The sequence below is a fragment of the Python bivittatus genome, unplaced genomic scaffold (assembly GCF_059951505.1).
Source record: "Python bivittatus isolate LINGU-HERP-01145 unplaced genomic scaffold, Pbiv_v1 ctg000310_np1212, whole genome shotgun sequence".
Lineage (NCBI taxonomy): Eukaryota > Metazoa > Chordata > Lepidosauria > Squamata > Pythonidae > Python > Python bivittatus.
Window position 1 is genome coordinate 8273836 of NW_028277054.1, and position 23728 is coordinate 8297563.

The 23728-nt window shown below is 45.1% G+C and overlaps 1 protein-coding gene across 1 annotated transcript; it reads left to right on the forward strand.

The window, feature by feature from the left end:
* Window positions 1-900: 900 nt before the first annotated feature.
* On the forward strand, window positions 901-22656 carry NFKBID (NFKB inhibitor delta). The gene is made up of 12 exons (XM_088140189.1): window positions 901-959; window positions 14105-14208; window positions 14436-14469; window positions 15484-15779; window positions 16855-17066; window positions 18582-18687; window positions 19149-19295; window positions 19788-19839; window positions 20494-20639; window positions 20957-21073; window positions 21698-21862; window positions 21965-22656. The coding sequence occupies exons 1-12, from the start codon at window positions 938-940 to the stop codon at window positions 22028-22030; spliced, it is 1467 nt and encodes a 488-aa protein (XP_087996315.1). The 5' UTR covers window positions 901-937; the 3' UTR covers window positions 22031-22656.
* The last annotated feature ends 1072 nt before the right edge of the window (window positions 22657-23728 follow it).

Here is a 23728-nt window from a genome sequence, read left to right on the forward strand (position 1 = left end):
TATACCAACAAGACCTTTGGTTTATTTTCCCCGCTGTAGAAAAAAGTTTTACAGCTGTTGAATGAGAACATAGCTGGGCATTTCTTGTGCATGCAAACAAAATATCCAGCAGAGCCATTTGGAAAAGAGAGAGTCCAAACAGACCCCCAGTTTATTTCCTCCCAGGAGAGAAAAACATGGGAAAGCTGTTGAATGGGAAAGTAGTTGAAAACCTCCTGTGCATGTGAACAAAATATCCAGCAAAGCCATTTGGAAGAGAGGAGTCCAATGAGACCCTGAGTTTACTGTCCTCATGGGAGAAAAAAAGTTTGAAAACTGTTAAGTGAGAAGATGGTTGAAGATCTCTGTGCGTTGGGAAATATTTAATAGAGCAATTTGGAAGCCACAAAGACCCTGGTGTCACATCCCTCCCAACAAGGAGGAGCAGATCTGCTTTTAGCGTGGTTTGTCATTGACACCACGTACGCCTCAAGCCCACGTCCTCCAGTTACGTTGGGCTAGAATCTCCATCACCTCCAGCCAGTACCATCCACACTGGTGAGAGATTCATCTCAGATGACAACTCAGACTACCAACCCTGACATTACTAACCCTGAAACTACGAAAAGAATGGAAGCAACTTGTTTTGAAATCCTGGAAGTCGAACTTTTAATTCCCCATTGCCCATGCACAGAACTGCTCCCTGCCAAAGACGTCCGGTGATTCACCTGCTCTTGCAGGCGACGGTTCCAAAAGGCTGACTAGTAGAGAGGTGGGAGGGGCGTGGGTCTTCCAAAAGGGTTGTACGATCACTTCCTCTCCCTGGTATAAACCACGGCTCAGCTTCCTCCTGATAAAATTCAAGCGTGCTTTTGCCAGAACAGCACATTGACTTAAGACACAGCAGAGGAAGGTGGCGGAGAACAGTAACAACTCTGGTGCCCCAGGAGGGCTGGAAATGGGAATGAGATTTCAGAAAGGTAGGTGATAGATTTCTTTTTTCTTCCTGAAGTGTTTGCTGAGTTTCTATGCCTCTGTTGGCTGTCCTAAAGGATGGAAGAGTGGGTCAGTTCTCCCTTAGAAAAGAGCAGAGAAAGAACTCAGTTTCTCTCCGAGGTACAGCTCAAGTTCTCTCTGTTATTATATTGTATTTTTCTTTTTCCTGGTGGTGTTTCTGGGTCCCGTTGCAGCTGCCTTAGAAGCAGATTTCTCTAGTATCAGCCAAGAGCCCTTTTTTGCTGACGTCTGGGCCTGTTTTGTAGAAAAGTCATTCCTATGAATGTTTGGTTTGAATCTCGAGTGCAATGTTTCTCCACCTTGGCCACTTGAAGATGTGTGGACTTCAATTCCCAGAATTCCCCAGCCAGCATGCTGGCTGGGGAATTCTGGGAGTTGAAGTCCATACATCTTCAAGTGGCTGAGTTGGAAAAACACTGCACTGGTGAATCCTGGTCTATCGGCAGACTGCAAGAAGTCTCCCAAGGAACGCTTTCGCCAAATTGTGACGGACAGCAGACAAGATGGTCGCTAAACACACGTCTTCGTCCAACGCTTTGGGGGTTTTATGTGATGTTCCAATCTCATCTTTCCTAAAGCGACTCCTGGCCTCCAAAGATAGTTCCAGGGGAGTTTCATCCAGGGTTGCAATATCTTTTTAATGGGTCCAGTCCTCTGCCTTGAATAACACCCTATCAAATATTAATCAACTGGTAAAAAGTTGATTAATATTTCTCCCTCTCTGGCCTGGAGATAAGTGAAACTGCCGCACGGTGTCAAACATATATAACTCCTTGGAGTAAGGCCCATTCTGTGCCAGTTGGACTTGCTTATCCATAAGAGCATTGAACATCGCTGTTTGAATAGGCTAACCTCCTGCGAATGAGAATTTTGTTTAAGGTCAAAGCATAGGACCAAAAAAAATAAGCTGGCAATAGAGTTCTTCAATTTGTGTAGAGGTTCATTGATTTTTGCTCTGGGCAACAGGAACCTAGAATTCTTTCTCCTCTGCCAGCTGTTGCTTAGCTTGGATTCTAGCCCTCTGCATGCCTCCCAACATACATTCATCCCCATCTCCATCATTAATAGCTGTACCCAGTGCACTTGTCAGCCCCAGAGGAACAAAGAAATAATTTGGGAACCACAGCCCACTGCTCTCCAGCAATCAGAAGCAGGAGAAATGTTATTTAGATCTAACTTTTTTTTTTAATGTCACGACGCCACCGAATTTTTTTTAAAAAGGCCATGAGAGAACATTTCAATGCTTGAAAATTTAAACGATCTCATAAGTGCACAATCTCCGGTTATCCTCGCCTAAAAAGATCAGTTGGTCATCGTTGCCCAGTTTTTGACTGGAACCTGGAGCAAAGCAATGTCCCACGGGCTCAAATTGGGATTAATAATATTAATACTCTTACTATGGTTTCCCTTCCATCTTAAAACAGACGTTATTAATTTTATCTCCTCCTTTACCTAGTGCCGCCGTAAGAGTTGATGCGGGGGGGGGGGGGGTGCGCGTCATTTGTCTCGGTAGAAGTCAGGAAATTGAGCAAATCGATTTTTTTCGGTAATAACAACCCGCCTCCGTATCTCACCCCTCCATTCCTAATGCGAGAATTTAGCCGCGTGCCCGTTTGCGAACTGGAAAACTCTGCCTCGCTCGGAGTCTACCGCGCGATGCGTTGCCATTAGCGTCAGGAAAGACCCGCGCAGGAGCATTCCCCCCTTTTTTCCCTTGATCAGTTGGCAACTTTTAGGACAGGGCAAGAGAGAGAGAGGAAAAGGACCGTACCATCAGCAACGGGTGTGTGTGTGTGTGGAAGCAGAGAGTGTGCCGAGGTTCACTGAGGGGAATCACTGATCGCGAAGGGCTGTGGGGGGAGAGGGGTCTTCTCACCGCCCAAGATCCTGAACCTGGTGAGATCCCTCAAGTGGGACTCGAGTGGCCTCTTGGCGAGTGGGGGGGAGGGGGATCCCTCTTGGTCCCAAAGTTTTGTAATCGCCCGGCGACTTCAAGAAAGGAAATGTCCAGGGGGGTTTCCCATTGACGCGTCGCTGGGGATTCCATTCTACGCGCAACACGGCGTGGGCGGGCCACGCTCGGTCTCGCTGGCCTTGCAGACGCCGGCGGGGGGGGGGGGGTGCGCGGCCGTGTGCATCCTCCGTGTCGGGCGAAGGCGAGGGCCAATCGCCGTTCCCCTGGCGGTCGCGGCCCGGTGGTTAACCAGAGTCCAGGAATCCCCACTGCCGGCTTCCCCAGGAATGCCCCGCGCTGCTCTTAGGGGCAACCCTGAGTCTCCGGGGACAGTCTGGGCGGCCCACGCGAGGGGCTCGCAGCGCAGCGCAGCACAGCTTGCGCCGAGTCGCCCGGTGACTTCCATGTGATTTCCGAGGCTGGGGGCCCGCAAGGCGCTAAACCAACTACCGTTGGTTCTACAAGATTCAGCCAACTAACCCTCCGCCATCTGGGAGGGACTTTACGTCCTGAGCTCAGCTTTTCTTATCCCTCTCAATCACCGAGTCCTTTTTTAGTACATCTAATTTGATGTGCTTCAGAGTCCGCCCACCACACACTGCGAAAAATTAATACGGTTGTGACTCTTTTTAATGAAATCAGGCTCAAGGGCAGACGCTGTTCTCCAGTTCCTCCAAAATACCTTTTTCACAATATATTAGAATGAGCACATCTCCTGGTGTTGTCCCTGTTACAACTGCGATTTCTATCGATACAGCATCTTAAGAGATCCGCTTTATTACATTGAGCTCTGCTGTAAGTATGGAACTGGAAAAAGGGTTGCCTTGGCTGATCGAGCCAAGAGCCTGTCGAACTGAGGATATTTTGCTTCAGTAGATTCCAGAAAGGCTTGGTTCCGCTCGCCCATTCAGATATTCTGCCTCTGAACATGGAGGCTCTTCCACTGAGTCACCATGGTTATTTATTTAAAATACTTCTATCCTGTTTTCCATGGGCAATGTCACGGGTTCTTTTTAAACTGTCCCCAATCCAATGGACTCAGACTCCAAAGACCCACCCAAAGCACTGGACCCCAGACCTTGGATTTTCATATCTCCCTATAAAGGTTGGGGAGATGTTTTATTTTGAAGCAAACTATCCAAGATACAAAAGTGAAATATACAAATGGTGTGAGTTCTTTCTATGGCTATTATCTTATCCTACACTCTATTTCTAATGATACTATACCATTTTCTCTATACAGTACTATATTTGACTACTGTTATTCCACTACACTCTATACTGGTGTTTCTCAACCTTGGTGACTTTAAGATGTGTGGACTTCAACTCCCAGAATTCCCCAGCCAGCATTGCTTGGCTGGGGAATTCTGGGAGTTGAAGTCCACACGTCTTAAAGTTGCCAAGGTTGAGAAACACTGCTCTGTACTTCTGCATCTATGCTATATTATACTATTACATACTGTACTATAATACTATTATCTTACATACTATACTACATTATAATACTATTGCTACTACTACTACTACTACTACTATTACTAGCATACAAGAGGGTTTTACTCTTACAGACTCTGGTCTGTCTTTAAATCCTCTCTCTCTCTCCCTGGGATTTCTTCTATTTTTTCTTCTTTCTTAATGGGCTGCAAGTAAAGCTCTTGCACCTTCCCAACGTTGTGCTGGGCCGTGCTCTGCTGGGCCTCTTCTTTCTCCTCCTTCCTTCAGTCTCTGTGAAGCAAAACCCCCTTTTTATTCGGCCGCTGCCTCTGCTTGTTGCTGCTGCAGAGCCTCCAAAACACACAATCTCCTTTCTTCTCCTCCCACCCCTGTGTCAAAGTTGCAGCTTTATCGGGGACTCTGCCGTGCTGACGCTGGGGAGGAGGCTCCAGGGGCCTGCCGTGGTTACTCAACGGCCTGCTGTTCCATAGGCAACAAAGGCACCATCTGTAAAATTATAACTCAGATTTTTGTTTAAAAAAAACTTCATAATTAATGGATTTATTTTTTACCGTGCCTTGGAGGATGGGGGGACAGTTGCCCCAGGCTCTGTCGACGGGAAGCATGGTCGTGTGCTTGAAATGGCCTGAGAGATTGCTTTTCATCCAAGCTCATCAAGTTAAAGTATCGTCCCAAGAGTGATGAAAGGATTTGTGATTTTGTAACCCACTGGCCTTTATTTGGTCCTTGACTTTATTGAGCAAAAAACAACAGAGGAAGAAAAAGGGCATTGGAAATAAGACCTGGTCTTTTAGGAGCCACAGAACTGCTTTTCTTTTTTACTTACCATCATGACATTCAAACTGCTAAAAAGTCCCTCTGGCTTTCTGCAGCTGAGCTCTTTCAGACAGCAATATTTTAAGCCGAAGCTGAAAACAGAACCAAACAAATGCCTTGCAGCTGCAGTCATCCCCCTCCAAGTGTCCTCCTGGCAGATTGGACTACCATCCCCATCATCCTCAGCTAGCGGGGCCAGGGGTTCCCCCTCCTTCCCACTGCCCAATTTAGAATTCCAACTGATCAGATTCCTAAAGTGCTTGAGGAACTTTTAGATTTCGAGCAGGCTCCTAGGATCAGACCATCCACACACATCCGAGATGCTTTGTAAGAACGGTAAAAAACATTGAATCATGGCCTAATTTTCCCCCTTGCAAAAAGTGGGGGGGGAGAGCCATTCCAATGATGCATGGAAGTAAAACATCCCTCAAATGGGGCCTTCCTACAATGCAGGATCCATAAGGCTGGGCCTGCAGAAGATTGTCCTATAATTCCACGTGTTCGTTCTCCCCCGTATGAAATATTTCCAGGTATCTGTCCATGCCTTTCCAATCCATTTCCTTGATGACTCCAAATTCCAGTATCACAGCAGAACATGTTAGCGGAAAAGAATGATGGCCTTACACACCCAGCATGATTTACAGCAAGTTATTACCGGGAATGTAACTCTTGCTCAGATGTCACTTTGATTTCTTGCCATTTGATTATTTATTTATCCCTCAACAGCTCCCAGCTTGCGGTGATCTCCAGAAGCGGTAGAATGTAGCCTTGGGTGCAGGAATGATGTGGCATTGCAAAACATGGATTAAAGAAATGGGGTGGGGTACATGTCGATCTGCAGGTTGAAGGACCTTAGTGCTGAACTCTCTCCTCTGCAAATCATCCTTCTGCTAGGACAATTTTCTACTTGCAAGGAGGAGAGGATAAAATCAAGTTTTCTTCTTGCCGGCAGTTTCTTTTACGGACGTGGGAGAATTCAAAAGGGTATTCCTTCAACTGCAGTTTGAAGTGGGTTTAATATTTGTTTCTATATTGTGCTTTCGTGGATTATTACTGTCCCTTTTCTAAGAAATAATTTTGGGCTGTGCACCATCCTCTTCGCCTTTTAAGGGAAGCGGTAGTACAGAAATGAAATGAAATGCCTACCAAAAGCACTGCATTCTTCTGTGTTGGTAGGTTAGGTATGGGGTGGGGTGGGGTAGTGGAATACATACTATATCTTGTCTATCTGGTTGAAATTTGCACACACGGGTGAAAAAAAGGGTATTGTCAAGGATGTGAAAGTTACAGCTGGGTAGAGAAGCACATGTCTTAAGGCGCTGATGTCCAGGTGATAATATGTGTCTGTTCGTGGAGGCTTGCTTTCAAGCTAATAATGATCAAGGGGGATTTCACCACAAGCTACTCCCTCCCCAAGTCCATACGGTGTTTACTGTCTTATCAACAAAGTTAGCCTGATCAAGGCTTGTTGGCTAGCAACCACCACCAGCAGCTCTCCAAGATTTCAAGCAAACGTTGCAGAAGCTCTGCCTGAAAATGTGGCCCATTCTGACAGCTGAAGCCCTGGTGCATCAGGGAGGTGCCAAGATTGGGGAGTGCTACTGTAAGGAATTTTAGAAAGCCGGGTCAAGAAACAGACACTGCAAGGACTCCAGGAATGTATTGTTTTAGGATATAATAGCAGTACAGGGAGTCCCCGGGTAAAGAATGCCTGGTTTAAGGACGACCCAAAGTTAAGAACAGAGCCTGTTGTAGCAAAATTTGAGTTAAATACACAATGGTTCAAGTTCATTACACGCTACTACTTATACAGTATTATACAATAATACTGTTCTGGTTTACATACAAATTTGACTTAAGGATAGGCCTTGGGAATGGAGCTCGTTCTTAAATTGGGGACTACCTGTAACTTGAAAGCCTGTTCGTGTTTCTCTCTGCCCCATCTTATACCAAAGAGAATTAAGGCAAGACTATTTTGAGTATCTCTCTCATGCTTTTCACTTTCCAGGGACCGAGTTGTTGTTTCAGTTCCCATAACAGTTCTTCTCTTCCAAGGTCATCTCTACGTTCTTTATGATTTTTTTGTTGTTGTTAAAGGTGGGGGGGGGGGAATATTCCAGCACTGCCTTTTTCCTATGCTACTTTATCCTTTTCTGCTTGTCTCTTCATCTACAACTTTTACAACTGCTGCTTCCTTTCCTGTCCCTTCTCCCTTCTCCTCTCTCTCTCTGCCATCCCACCCCATTTCTTCTTCTCTGCCCTTGGAGCAACTGAGGATGGGAGAGATCCCAGTTGGTGCTGAGTCTGGCTTTGCAAGTAAGCCAAGGGATGCGTGCATTCTTGAGGCCACAGCTTGTCACCCCTGATCATGGGGTGGAAGTGTCAGCTCTCCAAGGTAGACCAAACCTGGAAACCAAAGATTCACAAGCTAATACTTTTATTATAGGTTATAATAATAGAATCTTACAAGTCTGCATGTGCTTCACCCTCCCTTCCTTTAGCTTCATGAGAACTAGGGAGACTCAGATCTGAGACGCTTTCTCAAATTACATTTCTGCCCCGGACTCAGATTTCCTTTATCAGACCGTTGTCTTGGTTGCAGCTCTTCCTCCTGTTCCTCAAGGCTCTTCCTTCTTCCCATTACATCAAGCCCCTTGGTAGGAGGGGAACCTGGCCTGAGTAGGTGCTACTACTTCCTTCTGCTTGACACCCGCTTTGCTCTTGAAATGACTTACGTAACATTTGCAATCGGAAATAACCTGAACTTGTGGGTTCGGAAATGTTTGTTTTTAGCGGAGAGATAACCCTGATGACTGCTGAGCTTTTCTTCCCCATCACTTCCTCCAGACGCTGTCATGTCTTCCATCACGGAAGCAATGCCTTGGCTGCTGGGTCGTTTAGCAGAGACAGCCAGGCAACCACAGCGTCGTCCTGTGAGCTGGTTGGCCATGCTCGACCTGCCCTCCTTTCCCTTGTAGTGAGCCAGACTGCTTTTAGGAAAAATAAAGCGGGGTGGGGACTGTTGTCACCTGCTTTGGAAAACGTCCCTTTTTGTGCTGAGATGGAACATTACGGGGATGAGACTAAAAGCCAGGGAGAGGGCAACTATGATTCATGAGCAGAATAAAGAGTACGGTGATTTTTCTTTTCTGCCAACAGGCTTAACTCTGACAGGGGCAGGGAAAAATCTGAACTGGGGGTGGTGGGAGGGGAGGATATGTGCTGGCTCAGGACTTTTGATTGCTGTTAAGATTTGAGCCAGAATGTCTTGGGAAGGGTACTGGTCTACCCATTGCTAGCTAGGCCATTTGCATGGGGGATCTGTGGCCCTTCAGAGGGAGCGGGTGAGACCGTGTTGGGAGGAGACACCCCTGGGCATTTGGAGAAGGTGAAGCCCTCCAGCTGCAGAGCCAGGTGTAGATCTGAGAAACAGAAGCTGGCTGTTTTCTTCAGTGCATGCACAGTGCTTGAGAGAAGCACCAATCAAGAGTTTCTTATATTTATGCGTGCGTGTGTGTGTGTGTGTGTGTGTGTGTGTATAAATTTTATTAAAAGTTTTAAATAGAAGAATAAAACTAACAAAAACCAATATGGGGGGGGGGAAGGAAAAAAGAGAAAGAAAAGAAAGACAAAAGTGCAAAAAGAAAAGATAAACAGAAATAGCTTCTGATTTCCTTTGCAGCAAATACAAATATGGTTACAAAGTTGTATCTTACTCTATGGTTACAAAAAGAAAAGCTCCCTTTTTTCTATTATCTTCTTTTTTCTTTCTAATTATCAAAACCACAAATCATAAATTCATTTTTTTCTGTTTCATGCAAAAGGCCCGTAAGGGGTTTCCAGTCAGCAATAAATGTAGATATCATCTTTTCTCTGATCAACAACGTTAATTTAGCCATCTCTGCAAATTCCATCAACTTCACCAACTGTTCCTCCATTGTGGGTAACGCCAAACCTTTCCACTTCTGAGCATATAATAATCTCACTGCAGTTGCCCATCAAGAGTGTCAAGGTGGAACGGGCTACTCTGGGGGCTAGGATGCCCACTTGTTCTTGCAGAAATGCCTTGGGTTCCCTGCCCTTTCTTTTCAGCTGCTGGAACCTCATTAAAGCTCATGTTTTAAAGACACCATAAACCGCCATAAACAGGGAGACAAACCATATGGAAATAGGAGCCCCAAGACATCTCCAACCCTGGTCTTGGGACTGTAGGAAATGATGAGGTTAAGAAACTGGATGTAGAAGGATCTCTTCTTGAAATAGTAAAAGGAGTGTACAACTTCTATCAGCTCGAGGGCCGTGCCAGGCTTTGCCCACCAAATAAAGGGCCACACCCTTCCCCAAAGTGGGTGGGGTCAGGACCGGAGGGTTCGGGGGAGGGCTGACAGTGTTCAAGGAATGGAATTATGCTGTAAGCCTCTGCAAGAAGGCAAGACGAAAAGCAAGTGCTTGACCTTTTCAGAATCTGATCTCAAACTCCAGAAATGCAAACAAAAGGACTGAAAGGTTTGTGCCTGTATACTTTTTGGGGGGGGGGCAGGGGGAGGCTTTGAGAATTGCACGTGGCCTGGAAGCTATGGTTTTTGCATCCTATATTAAAGCCTATTACAGGGAATCCTCGATTTATGATGGCAATTGGGACCAAGATCACCATTGCTAAGTGATGCAGTCGTAAAGCACGACATCACATGACCTCTTGCTTACCGACAGCAATTGTCATTAAGCAAATTCCACCGGTCATTAGCCGAGGACCCACCCCAATCCAAGCCATTCCGGGCTTGGTCCCTCCCAATCCCAAGCCTTGATAAGGCAAGGGATTGCCTCCTCTTCAACTCCCCCCACCTGCCTATCTCCCCCCACACCTCTCTGCCCTTTAGGCCACCCTGCAACCTGCTTTGTGGGGTAGCAAGCAAGCCCAGAACTGCACAGCTCTGGGGCTGCTTGCCATACTGTGTTTCAGAGGCTTCTTGGTGCGCCATAGCTCTGGGACTGCAAGAAACCCCTGCGGTGCAAAACCATAGCTGCTCCTGGAAGCCTCAACTGTCCCAGCCCAGCAGTGCGGCACGAAGCTGAACCCCGCCCCCGGGAAGCCCCAGTAGCGCGGCGCGAAGATCAGCTAGGGCAGCAGGGGCCGCAGAGTGCAGGGGACCAAAAGGGCATAGATGGGGGGGAGATAGGCAGGTGGGTAGAGTTGAAGCGCCCCTATGGTCGTAAGCGCGGGCAGGCTGCCAATGCCCAAATTTTGATCACATGATTGTGGGGGTACAATCCTGTGATCAAAACTGTGATCACAGCCATAACTTTGGGAACCAGTTATAAGTCCCTTCATTCAGTGCTGCCATAACTTTGAATGGTTGCTGAACAAATGGCCATAAGTTGAAAATTACCTGTATTCACTCCCTTCAAAATATGGCAAGCCAGTCTGCTCATTTAGAGGTCTTCCTTCTCCTGCTGTCACCCTAAATCAGTGTTTTTCAAACTTGTCAACTTTAAGATGGGTGGACTTCAACTCCCAGAATTCCCCAGCCAGCATGCTGGCTAGAGAATTCTGGGAGTTGAAGCCTACCCATCTTAAAGTTGACAAGTTTGAAAAACACTGTCCTAAACCCTTTCCCTCAATATGAAGTATACAGTTTGAGGTCATGCAGCCCCTGAAAACCTGCGATGTGCCCCCAGCTGCCAAACTGCAATTTATCATGGGATACCAGAGGGCAATGATTAAAAACATAAAGGCGGGATTAATACATAATGGAGAAATTAGGATTTAATATTGAATGAAGAAACTATTAAGTGCATACAGATAAATTTAATATCATAATTACTGGGTCTAATTAATTTAATATCTTTCAAATTAGCTATGCATAAAATCACATTGTCTTTTTTGCCCTGGTCTTGTCTACTATTTTGAATGCAACTCCAAGGTTGACATGCAAAGACCAAGAATGGCCCTCAATCTTAAAAAAGAAAGAAAAGAAAAGATTGCACAGCTAAAGCCCATCCTTGATGGTATTACTGGCTGAAGGGAGTGAGGAGGCAAAGTCCCCACTACCTTTCTCCTCCTGCTACTCTGTGTCTTCTCCCCACACGGATCCAAACAAAAGCTCCCTCTGGAAAGTGCTCTTTGTGGAGGAAGAAACAGAGAAAATGCTCTTTGCACAGCACCCAAGATCACCAATATCAACTGTCCTGAAATACTATTACAGTAGCAATTCAGACAAGCCAAGAAGGAATTAAACTTCTAATATCTCCCGCTGTGCCTGGACAAACAAATCCATCCATGTTAATTCCATTAATGATGTTAACCCCAAATGTAGTTGAGTCCTAGATCTGGTAGCATTGCCCCTTCAGATTCTCTGTTTTTGGAGAAGCATTGTGTGCATGGCAATATTAAGTGGGGTGTAAGAAATGGGCAGTGTATGGAACTCTCAAACAATACGTGGAACGAGCATTGCCAGCGATGCACGTGGATTCTGAGGAAGCAGGAGCAATTAAGATCCCATTGCTGTCATTTGATGGCTAATGGAAAAGGGAAAGAAATTCCAAAAATACTCTTCATGCTTCATTGAATACATTAAGGCTTTCGATTGTGTAGACCACAAATGAATGGTGAATAGCCCTTGAAACATGGGGGTACCAGGCCACGTAATCTATCTATTGAAGAATTGGTAGGAGGACCAGGAAGGAACTGTTAGAACAGAATATAGAGCAATTAAATGATTCCAAACTGGGAAAGGAGTACACCAACATTGTGTGTGGTTTGTACAATGCTTGTTTTACTAATCTGCAGAATATATCATGAGAAAGGCTGGACTAGAAGCAATAGGAATCGGAATTAAAATTGCTAGGAGCAACATCAGCAGCCTCAAACATGCTGATGATACCACTTTTCGATGGCTGGAAGCGCAGAAAGAATCTTTTGCTGAAGGCTCAAATACATACAGTGATTCAGAGGATTTTAAAGATTAACATTCAGTTGAAACCAGAACTTTTCCTCCTGGGACTGATGGATAAACAGCTAGAAAAAAGCCACAGAACACTGTTTTATGTATGATACCTGCAGCAAGATTATTGTATGAGTAAAGATGGAAAGATTTGGCAATACCTACAATGGAGGACTGGTTGGTGAAGATGACAGAACTTGCTGAAATGGCTAAATTGATGTATTTGATTTGAGAAGAGACAATATCTACATTTATTGGTACCTGGAAATCCCTTATGGACTTTTTGCATAAAGAAAAAAATGAACTTGTGATTTATGGTTTTGATGATTAGACAGGATAGATTATAGAAAGAAGAGAGTCATGATGTAGCTTGAGAGAGAGAGAGGTTAAAATATAATTGTACCTATAACTGCTTTGAAGATCAGAAGCCACTTCTTTTTATCTTTCTTTATATCTTTTTTTCTTTTTCTCTACTTTTCTTCTACTTTTTTTCTTTTTGCATCTTTAGCTTTTTCTTTTATTTCTTTCCTTCTCTTTCTTCTTCATTCTATTTTAATTTGTATTCTTACTATTGTTAAAACTTTCAATAAAAATTATATACACACACACACACACACACTGTGTGTGTGTGTGTATAAAAAGAATATTTTGCTGAAGAAGAAAGAAGAGAGTGCAAAAGGAGATCTGGTGTTCAATGCTGAAACAAAACCAAACGTAAGAGTATGTCAACAGACAACACCAACCCAATACAACTAGGTAGAAGTTGAACTAGTAACAGACATTATTTTCCTAGGCTCAAAAATCCACAGGGATGGTGACTGAAGCCATGAAATAAAGAGATGTGGGTTATTTGGGAGAAAGTTTGGACAAAATAATTGCGCAAATGCAGCAGCCCCCTTGGTGGTGAGAGAGCTGTAGTTGCAACGGATGGAGTTGGTTGCCAATCAGTTTCCACCTAAAATATAAAGTGCTGGTTATAATTCATAAAGCTCTTTATGGGCAGGCCCTGGTTTACTATATAACTGTCTTCTCCTAACCAACTCTGCTCATATTGTGTTATTGACCTCAGAAAGAATGCTCAGATCCCTTTGGAGGTTGGGGCTACAGGAGCCCAGAAGAGGGCCTTTTGGGTGGGAACCCTGGAGCTTGGTCCATGTGAGGCTAAGAAGGCCCCCACATTGCTTGCTTTGAGGAAGACAGCCAAGACAGTTCTTTTCTGCCATGTGTTTAAGGTCTAAAGCAGTGTTCCTCAACCTTGGCAGCTTGAAGACGTGTGGACTCTAACTCTGAGAATTCCCCAGCCAGCATGGCTGGCTGGGGAATTCTGGAAGTTGAAGTCCACACGTCTTCAAGTTGCCAAAGTTGAGGAACACTGGTCTAAAGTGTTGTTTTGCTGGGCTGTTGATATTTTAGTGTAATTTAAAGTTAATGTCGTTTTATGACTTTTAGTGTTAGTTTACTTTCATTATCTTTAATTGATATCGCTTGGTGGCTGTCTTAAGAGATTGTGTTATTATGTTGCTTAAGATGCCAACTTCCCAGAGTCTTTGGATAAGGATGGGTAGAAATGTGCTGCTGGTGGTGATGGTGGTTGGGAGGAAGGAATGCCCGTTTTTTTGCCAGGGACTGCAGAATCAGCTTCTTTAAATGATACAAAAGTCACATTAGCTGGGTTCTACTGTTTATTTTGTAAAAACCGCTCTGAATAGCAGCTTCTTTTTCAAACTTCTTGCAGAGCTCTCAAGCCTTTCCCCTGGCAAGCTTGTTTACAGGGAAACTTTGCCCCAACTGCTACTCCCAAACAGACAATCTGATATTGGTGCAGTTGCCCGGAAGACTATAGCATACCCTTCAAGGGAAGACTGTGGATGAGCCCCAAAGGGCCAATAGCACCCCCCAATCCTTTAATTCTAATACCCCCATTCACTCTGTCTGTTTGCAGGCTGCAAAGGGCCACGCAGCAGCTTAGCACCTCAGACTGTGCGGAAGTTACTGGAGCAAAGACGACAACACCAAGCTGCTCTGAGCCATAACGCTGGACCCCTGGTGAGTCCTCTGCTGAATATAGCTGGACACCCCTATACATGCATATAGCTGCACACTTCTCTGGAGTACAGCTCAGCTCTAGGTTCTTTGTGGAATCCCTGGACCGTTTGGGGCAGAGTTCTTCTTGGCCCTCAGATGCATTTGAATAGAGATGGTTCATCCAACCTCTTACTGCCTTTCCCAGATTCATTACTTTCTCTCTTTTTCGCTTTCTTCTCCCATTTCAGATCCCTTCAGGAGCTTTAGAAGCCAACTGGCCAGGTGAGTGGATTCAGACAACTGGGAATGTAATTGCTTTACCTCTGTCACAAATGGTCTTTTGAATTTAGCTTTCCATCAGCTTTTCTAAACATGGTACCCTCCAGCTGGTATCTTACAATTCCAGCAATTCCAACAGAGTAGAGATTTTCCAATGCATCTGGTGGTTAACAGATTACGGAAAGCATTTGAGTTATTTAAGGCTCCCCATTTAAATTGCAGCAAGAATAATATATTTTGATCTAGGTCACTTAATAAATTTCCATGCAGTTTCAAATTTAATTCCTATCTATCTATCTATCTATCTATCTATCTATCTATCTATCTATCTATCTATCATCTATCTTATCAAATTTCTGGTCCTTGCTGTTACAAAACTGTTACTCAGTGCTCAAAATTGCATTGCCACTGCCTTCCACTGCTAAGGAAATAGGATCTTGGAGAGCTCCAAGTAAATCTTGTTGGCTTCTTCTCCTTTTAGGACAATAAGGCAGACATTGTTGCAGCAAGTCTTGCTGAACCTGGATGCCTTCCAGCTTGGGTGCCCTCCAACTACCAGAATTTTCAGTAATGCTCATGCTGACTGGGGAACTCTGGGAGTTGCAGCCCACACATCTGGAATGGAAGATGTTCAGATCAAGCACGTAGCTCTGCCCTCTTAAGAAGAGCTGGTTCGACTGTTAAGGTCCCTTGGCAGATGTAACTTCTAGCAGAGATGGATGTTTTGTTGAGGGGGATTTTTCAGTTTGGAGGACAATAACAAGACTGTCTCTGGTGGCTGCCAGAGTTCTGAATACTAAACTGACTATCTTTTATTGGAGAAAGCAATCTGAGTCTCATGTTTGTGAATGCTCCACTGTCCATCAAAAATACTAAGGTCATAAATTTAAGTTAGGCCTGAGTATAGTGATCTGGGCATTTTCTGCTTCTCCAAACAAAGAAATCAACATTGTACATTGATTGGAACAACTGATCTGAACTACTTTTGCCATTACTTTCCTGAATCTCTCTTCTTAGAGCCGCATGGAACAATAGAAAAAGGGGGATCTACTCCAGGACAGACAACTCCTCAGTATCCAGTTACTGCCTTTCCTGCCTGGCCACCAGATGCCTCAAACCAAGGAGCTTTCTCTCCAGATTTTCACTACCAGTGTGTGAACACTGCCAACGATTACCACCTCCAGCCTCAGGGGAGCCAATATGATGTGATCAGCCCCTGTGCTCCCCTGGAAACCAATATTTATGGAGCATCAGGTCCTGGAGGTCCCGAGGAAGTGTATGCTTCCAAGATAACATCAGCAGTAAATTATGAGGTGAGATTAGGAGATGGAAGTGGGATGGAATGAGCTTCCTGGGGTATCCAGGAATAGATCGATACTACTGTCTCAAACCGGCTGTTAAAAACCACTTGTTTCTCAAATGAGAATCCTGAGAATTGTGGGCATATGTGATCTCTTCAAAGCATGCCAGGAACCTCTCCAAACTACAATTCACATGTTTCTTTGGAAAGGGCAATGAGAAAGCAGTATGTTATATTTTTTAAGAACGCCCAGATGTATTTGCAAAGTAGATAAGTCTGGGCTCACCTTTCCTAACCAGGTGCTGTCCAGATGGGCTAAACTATGTAGGAGAAAATATGGTGCCGGTTTGGACAAGTAGAACTGAGCAAAACATTCCCCCCTTCCCTAATTACCCTCCCGGGAACTTGAGAAAAAAATAAACCCTGTTGAATCAGTCATAAAATATTTAGAAGGCCAAGGGAGGCTGATAAAACCAGAAGATACTGGAAGCAGGCATAAGGCCAGTTTAAGATAAGACCCACAACTGTAACTCTCTAAAAAGTAACTGTGTTCATGGAATGCCCTTTTCATTCTCTCAATGTACCACTGTTTTTGTGGCTCCACCCCACGTTGGACCTCAGTGACACAAAAGATGCTCCTATCACTAGTCAAATCCCAATCATATCTGATCAGTTACTTTGCTGTACCCAAACAGAAGGATATTCTGACCTGCATAACTTCACGGAATAGTTGCATCCTCACCCACTTTAACCTCAGCCCCTTTCAGTACCATAATAAACCATTTGTGCTTCAGTGAAAGAATGGGCCTAACTCTCATTACTGAAGAACTCTTTGGAGAAATTTCTCCTACCGCTAGCATGCTTGTTTCTTACAATGAGTGAGAATGATGGGAGATTTTACTTGCATTGATGAAGCAGCATGGAGCTGTTCTGGGTAGGTTTGTGTTGAGTATCTCCATAACTTTGGGCCATCGTTTTGTGAAGATGGAATGGTTAGCAGGGATGCTGGGCAGAGGCAGAGAAGGGAGATTCCATCTTTAGATCAGCTGCACAGCAATACCTGTCTATCTTTTTTAATTTCCACCCAGAAGGCTGCCACTGAAGCTCAAGCTGTCCACCTTTATCCGAGCTCTGAGAACCCCTGGCTGGAACAGGAACAAAATAATGCTTGTCTCCTCCTTCCTGGGAATTATCCAGACTTATCTGTGGATGTAGATCCAGGGGAATTGTCTCAAGCTCGGGCACAGATCCAGAATATAGAGCTATCTCACCTTTTACAGCAGGACGAAGATGGCGACATGTAAGTGTACAACTGGAGCACCATCCCACTGAACAAGTCATTCTGTTTTCTTGTTTTGAAGGATGACAGTAGGAAAAGATGAGGAAAGGAAAGGTTTTGGAAAGCATATAAGAAGCAGACTATGTAGGGACAAACTGGGAAATGAACTGGAACCTGTTGCCAACCTGGTGCCCTCCAGATGTGTGAGGATGGCAATTTCCAGCTTGGAAAGCCAAAGACTATACTGGCTAGAAATGCTAAGTGTTATAGTTACCTCACATCTGGAAGGCATCACAGTGGGGAAAAAGGCCTGACTGCAGCATAGAACAGGATTAAACAGTGGCAGCTCTGACATTTTCTTGCCACTTAGAGTGAATCAGATAGGAAAAAGGATGGCAGTTGGGTGGTCAGTAAAGTATTGCCAAAAAACAAAGGAAGCCAGGAGACTTACAGTATGCATTTCTATATGTTAAATCTTTGTGGATGTCTTTGTGATAATTCCTTCACACACATATGCATATCTCTGTGCTAATCTCTAATAATGCATCATCATATCCCTCATATTATTTCATTTCAAGCAAGCAATTTTTTTTTAATCCATTCAATCGTGTCCCATTCTCAGAGACTGCCTGGACAAGTCCCTGCAGTTTTTGGGCAAGGTTTTTCAGAAGTCGTTTGCCATTACCTCCTTCCTAGGGCTGAGAGAAAGTGACTGGCCCAAGGTCACCCAGCTGGCTTTGTGCCTAGATGGGACTAGAACTCACGGTCTCTAGCCTGATGTCTTAACCACTACACCAAACTGGCTCTCAAGAAATGTTATACCAACACAGAAAAGACATAAGGCAGTGTTTCTCAACCTTGGCCACTTGAAAATGGGTGGACTTCATGCTGGCTGGGGGATTCTGGGAGTTGAAGTCCACCCATCTTCAAGTGGCCAAGGTTGAGAAACACTGGCATAAGGAATAGCCAGCAAAATCAATTAATGATAGAAGAAAAAAGGAAAAGATATATAGCTAAATCTAATTTACACCAACACTGTTCACTATAATTCATAGTTTTCTATCTTTACAAACCATCCTTGCTTCCACCACCTCTAGATACCATTGTATATATTGCACAAGGAACTAATTATGATACTGTAAATAAAAATGTAGTAGGTATCTTACTCTACTTGAGAGAACTACGATCAGGTAAGCCGTGTCCCTACCTCCACAGTTGGCTTTATGAATTCAAGAGCTTCCTTGTTTTCCCTTCCTATGATCCTTTATCTTTAAATAGACTGAAACTTGGCAACCCTTCAAAATTCAAATTATAAAATAAGATATGCAGCCAGCGAGTTTGCAAAGGAGAGAACGGAAGACGTGAAAGCCTGGGGAGGGGGGGCGCGGGGAGAATTCTCAGCACTCAGTGTAAAGGCCTGGAAATGTCTGAAGTCAGAGGGCTTAAAAAAAAAGTGAGGGTGAGGATGTTGACATGGGAAGTGGCTATCCCAAAAGTCTGGTGGGCTTCTGACCATTCTGAGCCCCTCTTCTGCAGGCTCCTCCATCTCTTTGTGGCTCAAGGACTCCGCCCACTGGCCTACGCTGCAGCTGAGATGCTCCGAGATTGTGGACAGCTGGATGTCAAAGAACACCGGGGGAAGGTGAGTACAGTCTATGGATTGGCTGGAGGTCCTCTCCCTGCACAGGGAGGGCCAAGAGCACCTTGGGTGGTGGTTGCCAAAAAGAAGTCTCTTCCCACCACCTCTGTGGCTTGTCCTGCCTCATCGGATGCTCCATGCTATACCGGAATAAGAACGCATCCGCATCGGTCCTTCAAGAACCTGAGATTACAACTGAAAAAAAGCCACTTGGAAGCAGATGTGGGCACATGTTCCAGTCCCCACGCTGTGTGCAAAATTTAGAGTTGTGCATCTCCGTATTTTTTTTTTCTTACAACATTCACCGTTTTGAATGGTTTTGGATCTAGGATAGGTCATCCCTCCAAATGACGCTGTCCCTAGGGCTCCCTTCAAACTGTCAGCTGCCTTACCAACCGCCTGTTAAGACTGTGCCCTCAGTCAAGTTCAGTTTCAATTCAATTATTTTTTTTCATTGTGCCCAGACTCCATTGTTAGTGGCGGCTGTAGCCAATCAGCCTAAGATCGTGAAGGACCTGATCTTGCTGGGAGCAGATGTCAATGCCATTGACCAAAAGGGGCAGACTGTGCTGCACCTTGGCGCCACCTACGGGCTGCCCAGTGTCATTGAGGTGAGTCTGGCATATCCTTCCCTCTAGAATAGCCTTGTGCAAAGTGGGCACAATACATCCTGAGCAGAAGAAAAAACCACCAGTCTCAATGCTCATAGCAAAGCATCAGAGAAGCCCTGAAGTGGGGTCAGTCTGCTAATCCACCTACTTTGCTTTGAGACGTGTAATTTGGGGACATGCATAGAAGGCCAGTGATGGGCCAGCAAAGGGGCTGTAGTAAATTGGCAGGGCTGTTCTAATCTGGTTAGTAAAAATACCACACTGTTTTACTTTGTATATCTGTTTTGATATGGTGATTGGGTTGAATCTCCTTCAAACTGAGTCACCCCATCAAAGCTTTGCAGAGCACTATCTACAGGACCTCCAGACATATTGGAGCTATAGTTCCTAGATAACCTGAGCCAGCATGGAAAATCTCAAGATTCAAACAAATCTCTTCCAAAACACACATCAGGTTTATTATTCCCCCCCCCCCCCCGGGTTCTTTTCCAGGCTGTCATGATGACCGGTGCTCCTGTCAATGTGGAAGCCAGAAATTTTGAAGGTAAGTGTCAGATTCTTGGGCAACTGCCTGAAACCAAAAGGGATTCTTTCCAAGCGTGATTCTTACCATTTTTTTTCTTTAGTAAGATTTATCGAGAACAGGTCAGGGTTACAAGAATTGCAGCAACTGAATTATTTCATATTTAGAGCCAATTTTTCCCCTTGGAGATTAGGGCAGAGAGTTTTCTGATTTTCCTTCTAACAGCCCTCCTTTGATCCAATGAAGATGCAGTTCTCTTCACTGATAATACAGAAGCTTGCAATTGGCTGTCTACATAATGGCTTCATGAATCCTTAGCTCTCTGGGAACCAACCGTTACATCAAGATGATAAAAGTGTTTGAATCCTCAAAAATGTTTTCAGCTGGAGTATGTGTAATAGGGGCCAGTTTGGTGTACTGGTTAAGGCACCAGGCTAGAAACTGGGAGAATGTGAGTTCTAGTCTTACCTTCGGCACGAAGCCAGCTGGGTGACCTTGGGCCAGTCCCTTTCTCTCAGCCCTAGAAAGCAAATCTTGCTAAGAAAACTGCAGGGACTAGTCTAGGCAGTCACCAGGAGTCAACACTGACTCAAAGGCATGCACAAACACACATGCACACGTACACATACGTGTAATGCAGGCATGCTGACTCCTTCTTCTGCATTATTTGGGCAGGTCTCACTCCTTTGCACTGTGCCGTCATTGCTCACAATGCTGCCTTCCAGACACAAAATATGGAGCCCTCGTCCCAACATCACCTACAGAACTTACTACTCTGTGTTCAGCGGCTTTTGCAACTTGGAGCTGATTATAAGAGCCAGGTAGGTGGGCAGTCTATGTCAAGGGTTCATTTCCCCCATGTCAAGGTAGAAGGTTCCCAACTCTTCCTGTTGGGAACAGGATACTTCCAGAGTATCTGGCTGCAGTGGTCCCAACAAGGAAAGACATGAAGGCAAACGACCAGACGCTCAGTCAGAAGGTGGAAGCCAACGCAACAGGGTTGACTTCCCACATTTTGAAATAATACACAGTGCCATCTAAGCAAGGGACCCCTTAGACTATTGTCCAAACTGTAAAATTACCTAGACTCACCATTGCCTGGCTGTCCAACCCTTTGTTTTCCCTTTACTTCTGCTAGGACTTGAAGAGCAGTAAAACCATCTTGCATTTGGCTGTTCAAGCTGCGAACCTGCCTTTGGTCCAGTTCCTCCTCAAACTGCCTGGACAAGAACGTCAGAATTTTGTAAACATCAAGGTATGCCACTAGGATTCCCCCACTGGCAAGCAAGGTCCCCCAGGCTTGGACACAGAGAAGGTGGTGTGTGTTTTCCTATGGCTTCCAACCTATGTCTTGGACTATAACTACCATCTGTTACAGCCAGCACAGGCCCATACATACAGATCTTGGAAGCTGCAGATAAAGAATATCTGGATGGCATTTGATTGGGGGAGAAATACAGACACACACACACAGTATGATTGCTGATGGCATGGTGTCTTGGACAAGGTACTTCTCCTTTTAAGACCAGTTGCCTGTTCAGCTGCAAGGGGAAAAAAAACCCTATATCTACAACATGTGGTGCAGAAGTCAAACAGATGAGAACTGCGTGGGTGGCTTGGCAGTATTATTGGAGATGCATGAATGATTTTCTCATCTTGCTATACCTTAAGAGCCATAACATTAATTTTGCATGTGGAATTGAGATTGGGATGGGAGTCTTGCTACCTAAAGAAGGTACAGTTCCCAGATTCAGGTCCATCACCCATGGCGTATGCCTTTCCAATGTATGGCTTGCCCTATCTGCCCCTCTTGATAAGAAGATGATAAGCTGAGCATTGCCTCTTATGCAGGCTGACCAAGGGGTGTGTCTATCCTCAGGCCCATGGCAACACTGCTCTGCACATGGCTGCTGGTCTCCACGGCCACCCCTATCAAGAACAAATTGTGCGCCTCCTACTAGACCACTGGGCTGATCCCAGTGCCCGCAACCCAGAGAACGAGCAGCCAGTTCACCTGTTGACTTCAGGACCAGCAGCTGAACAGGTGAGTTGGGCTTCTGAATGATCTAGGGTAGGACTGGGGAACAGGCAGAAGGTTGAGGACCAAAGTGCAGCTTTGACAACTCTTGTCTCCTCTTCTCTCTAGCTACGTCTTTTGTTACGGAGCCGTCGCTCAGGCCCTGGGTTGGTGTATCCCCCATCCTTCACCTGACAGCCTTTCATGGCGGAATCCTCCTGGATAGAGGGAGACCAAACTGTCTCTTTCTCTCCACCTTGAAGAGTGAGGAAGCATGAATATCATTCTTTCTTCTATTTTCTGTTCTTCCCATGTCCCCCATGGAATCCTTGTCTTCTTCTTGCTATATTTAATTAAGTTATTAGATGAGGATTTGGACACCAGGCTGAATTTTGCGGCTTTACACAAAAGCGTCTGCTCCTAGTAGATGGTGGTGCCGTGGGTCAGTTGCAGAGATGACCCACGGCAACCTTGTCCCATCAGCAGAGAATCTAGGTTTATCTCCTCCATCATCACTGTTTCCACCACAGGCTGGTGGCACCCCAGATGCACACACCACGCAATCCCATGAAGTTCCATGTCATCAGCAAGAAAAGGGCTGAGCGTCTGGGTCAGCCTTCTCCAACCTGGCACCCTCTGGGCTGTTCCAAGTTGGAGTCCATCACACCGCACATTTGAAGGAAAGCTGATCTGAATTCTTGCATCCAACTACCTCCCTAATTTGGTTCTCTCGACATTCTGTATAATTAGGAGCCCTCCTTATTCCTTCTCTGCTGCACTTTAATCATTTCTATGAAATGGATTTTAACTTGAACCATATTGGTTCGTAGAACACTTGAATCTTTTTGTTATTATTATTCTTAAATCATATTGGTTTGTTGAACCTCTGAGCCTTTTTTTTTTTTTTACTTGAACCACATTGGTTCACTGAAAACCCAGATCATATCGCGTGGGTCTAGTTTGGGTCGTTACTTAAGACAAAACTGACAATCCAATCCTATATATGAGTACTCAGGAAAAAAAGCCCCATTGAATTCTATGGGGCTTACTCCTCAGTAGCAGATATAAGATTGAACTCTCTTTAGACCAGCCCTGTCGGATCCAGCCAACAATGGGTCCTACGAGGGGTTTTGTGCTATTCTTAAGAACTACTCAAGCGGGGAACAATTCTACCATGTAGGTCCCTGTCTGACGACTGCTGGGGAATGTCTCTTTTCCCTGCGTAGACATCGGCAAAATATATTACCCTATGCGTCTGATTCAAAATGAAATTGGGTTCAGTCTGGATCCATGTCATGTGGAGAATCCAAGGAAGCGTTATTCTATGAGCAGGTCTGGGGCTTCTAACTGAAGTCTTGGCACGCCCAGCAAATTGAAATTCCCAGGATTTTTCCCAGGGATGGGGACATCATCGCTATGAAGTTGGCGTTAATGCCAAGTTGCCCTTTTAAGGCAGGAGAGTCCTCTTACAGAGGAATCTGCTGGCACTGCTATTCATTATGCCTCAAATTAGCCAGAGGCAAATAAAAGCAGTTGGACTGCTCTCCTCGGTTGTCCAGAACTATCCTGAGACCCTCAGGGGAGGCGGGCGTGTTCCCAGCTGCCAGGATCGCTTGGGATGTTGCTTTTTAAAATGACTATTATTTAGGCTTCGGCCTGCATTACACCCTCTCACAGCATCTGTGTCCAGAAAGCTGTAAGCCATCTCTGGCTTCCTTTAAAACCCTACATGGGCCAAAGAAGCAGTCTTGAGCTCTTCTCAGAGACTGTGTTAACTTCCTTCCATTTCTGGAAGCTGTGTCTCCACAAAGTGGGAAAACCATTCCCCATTTTCCTTTGCTCTCCCCCCACCCGCCAACTCAGTTCCTGTTCTCCAGGTATCTAGTAGGAATT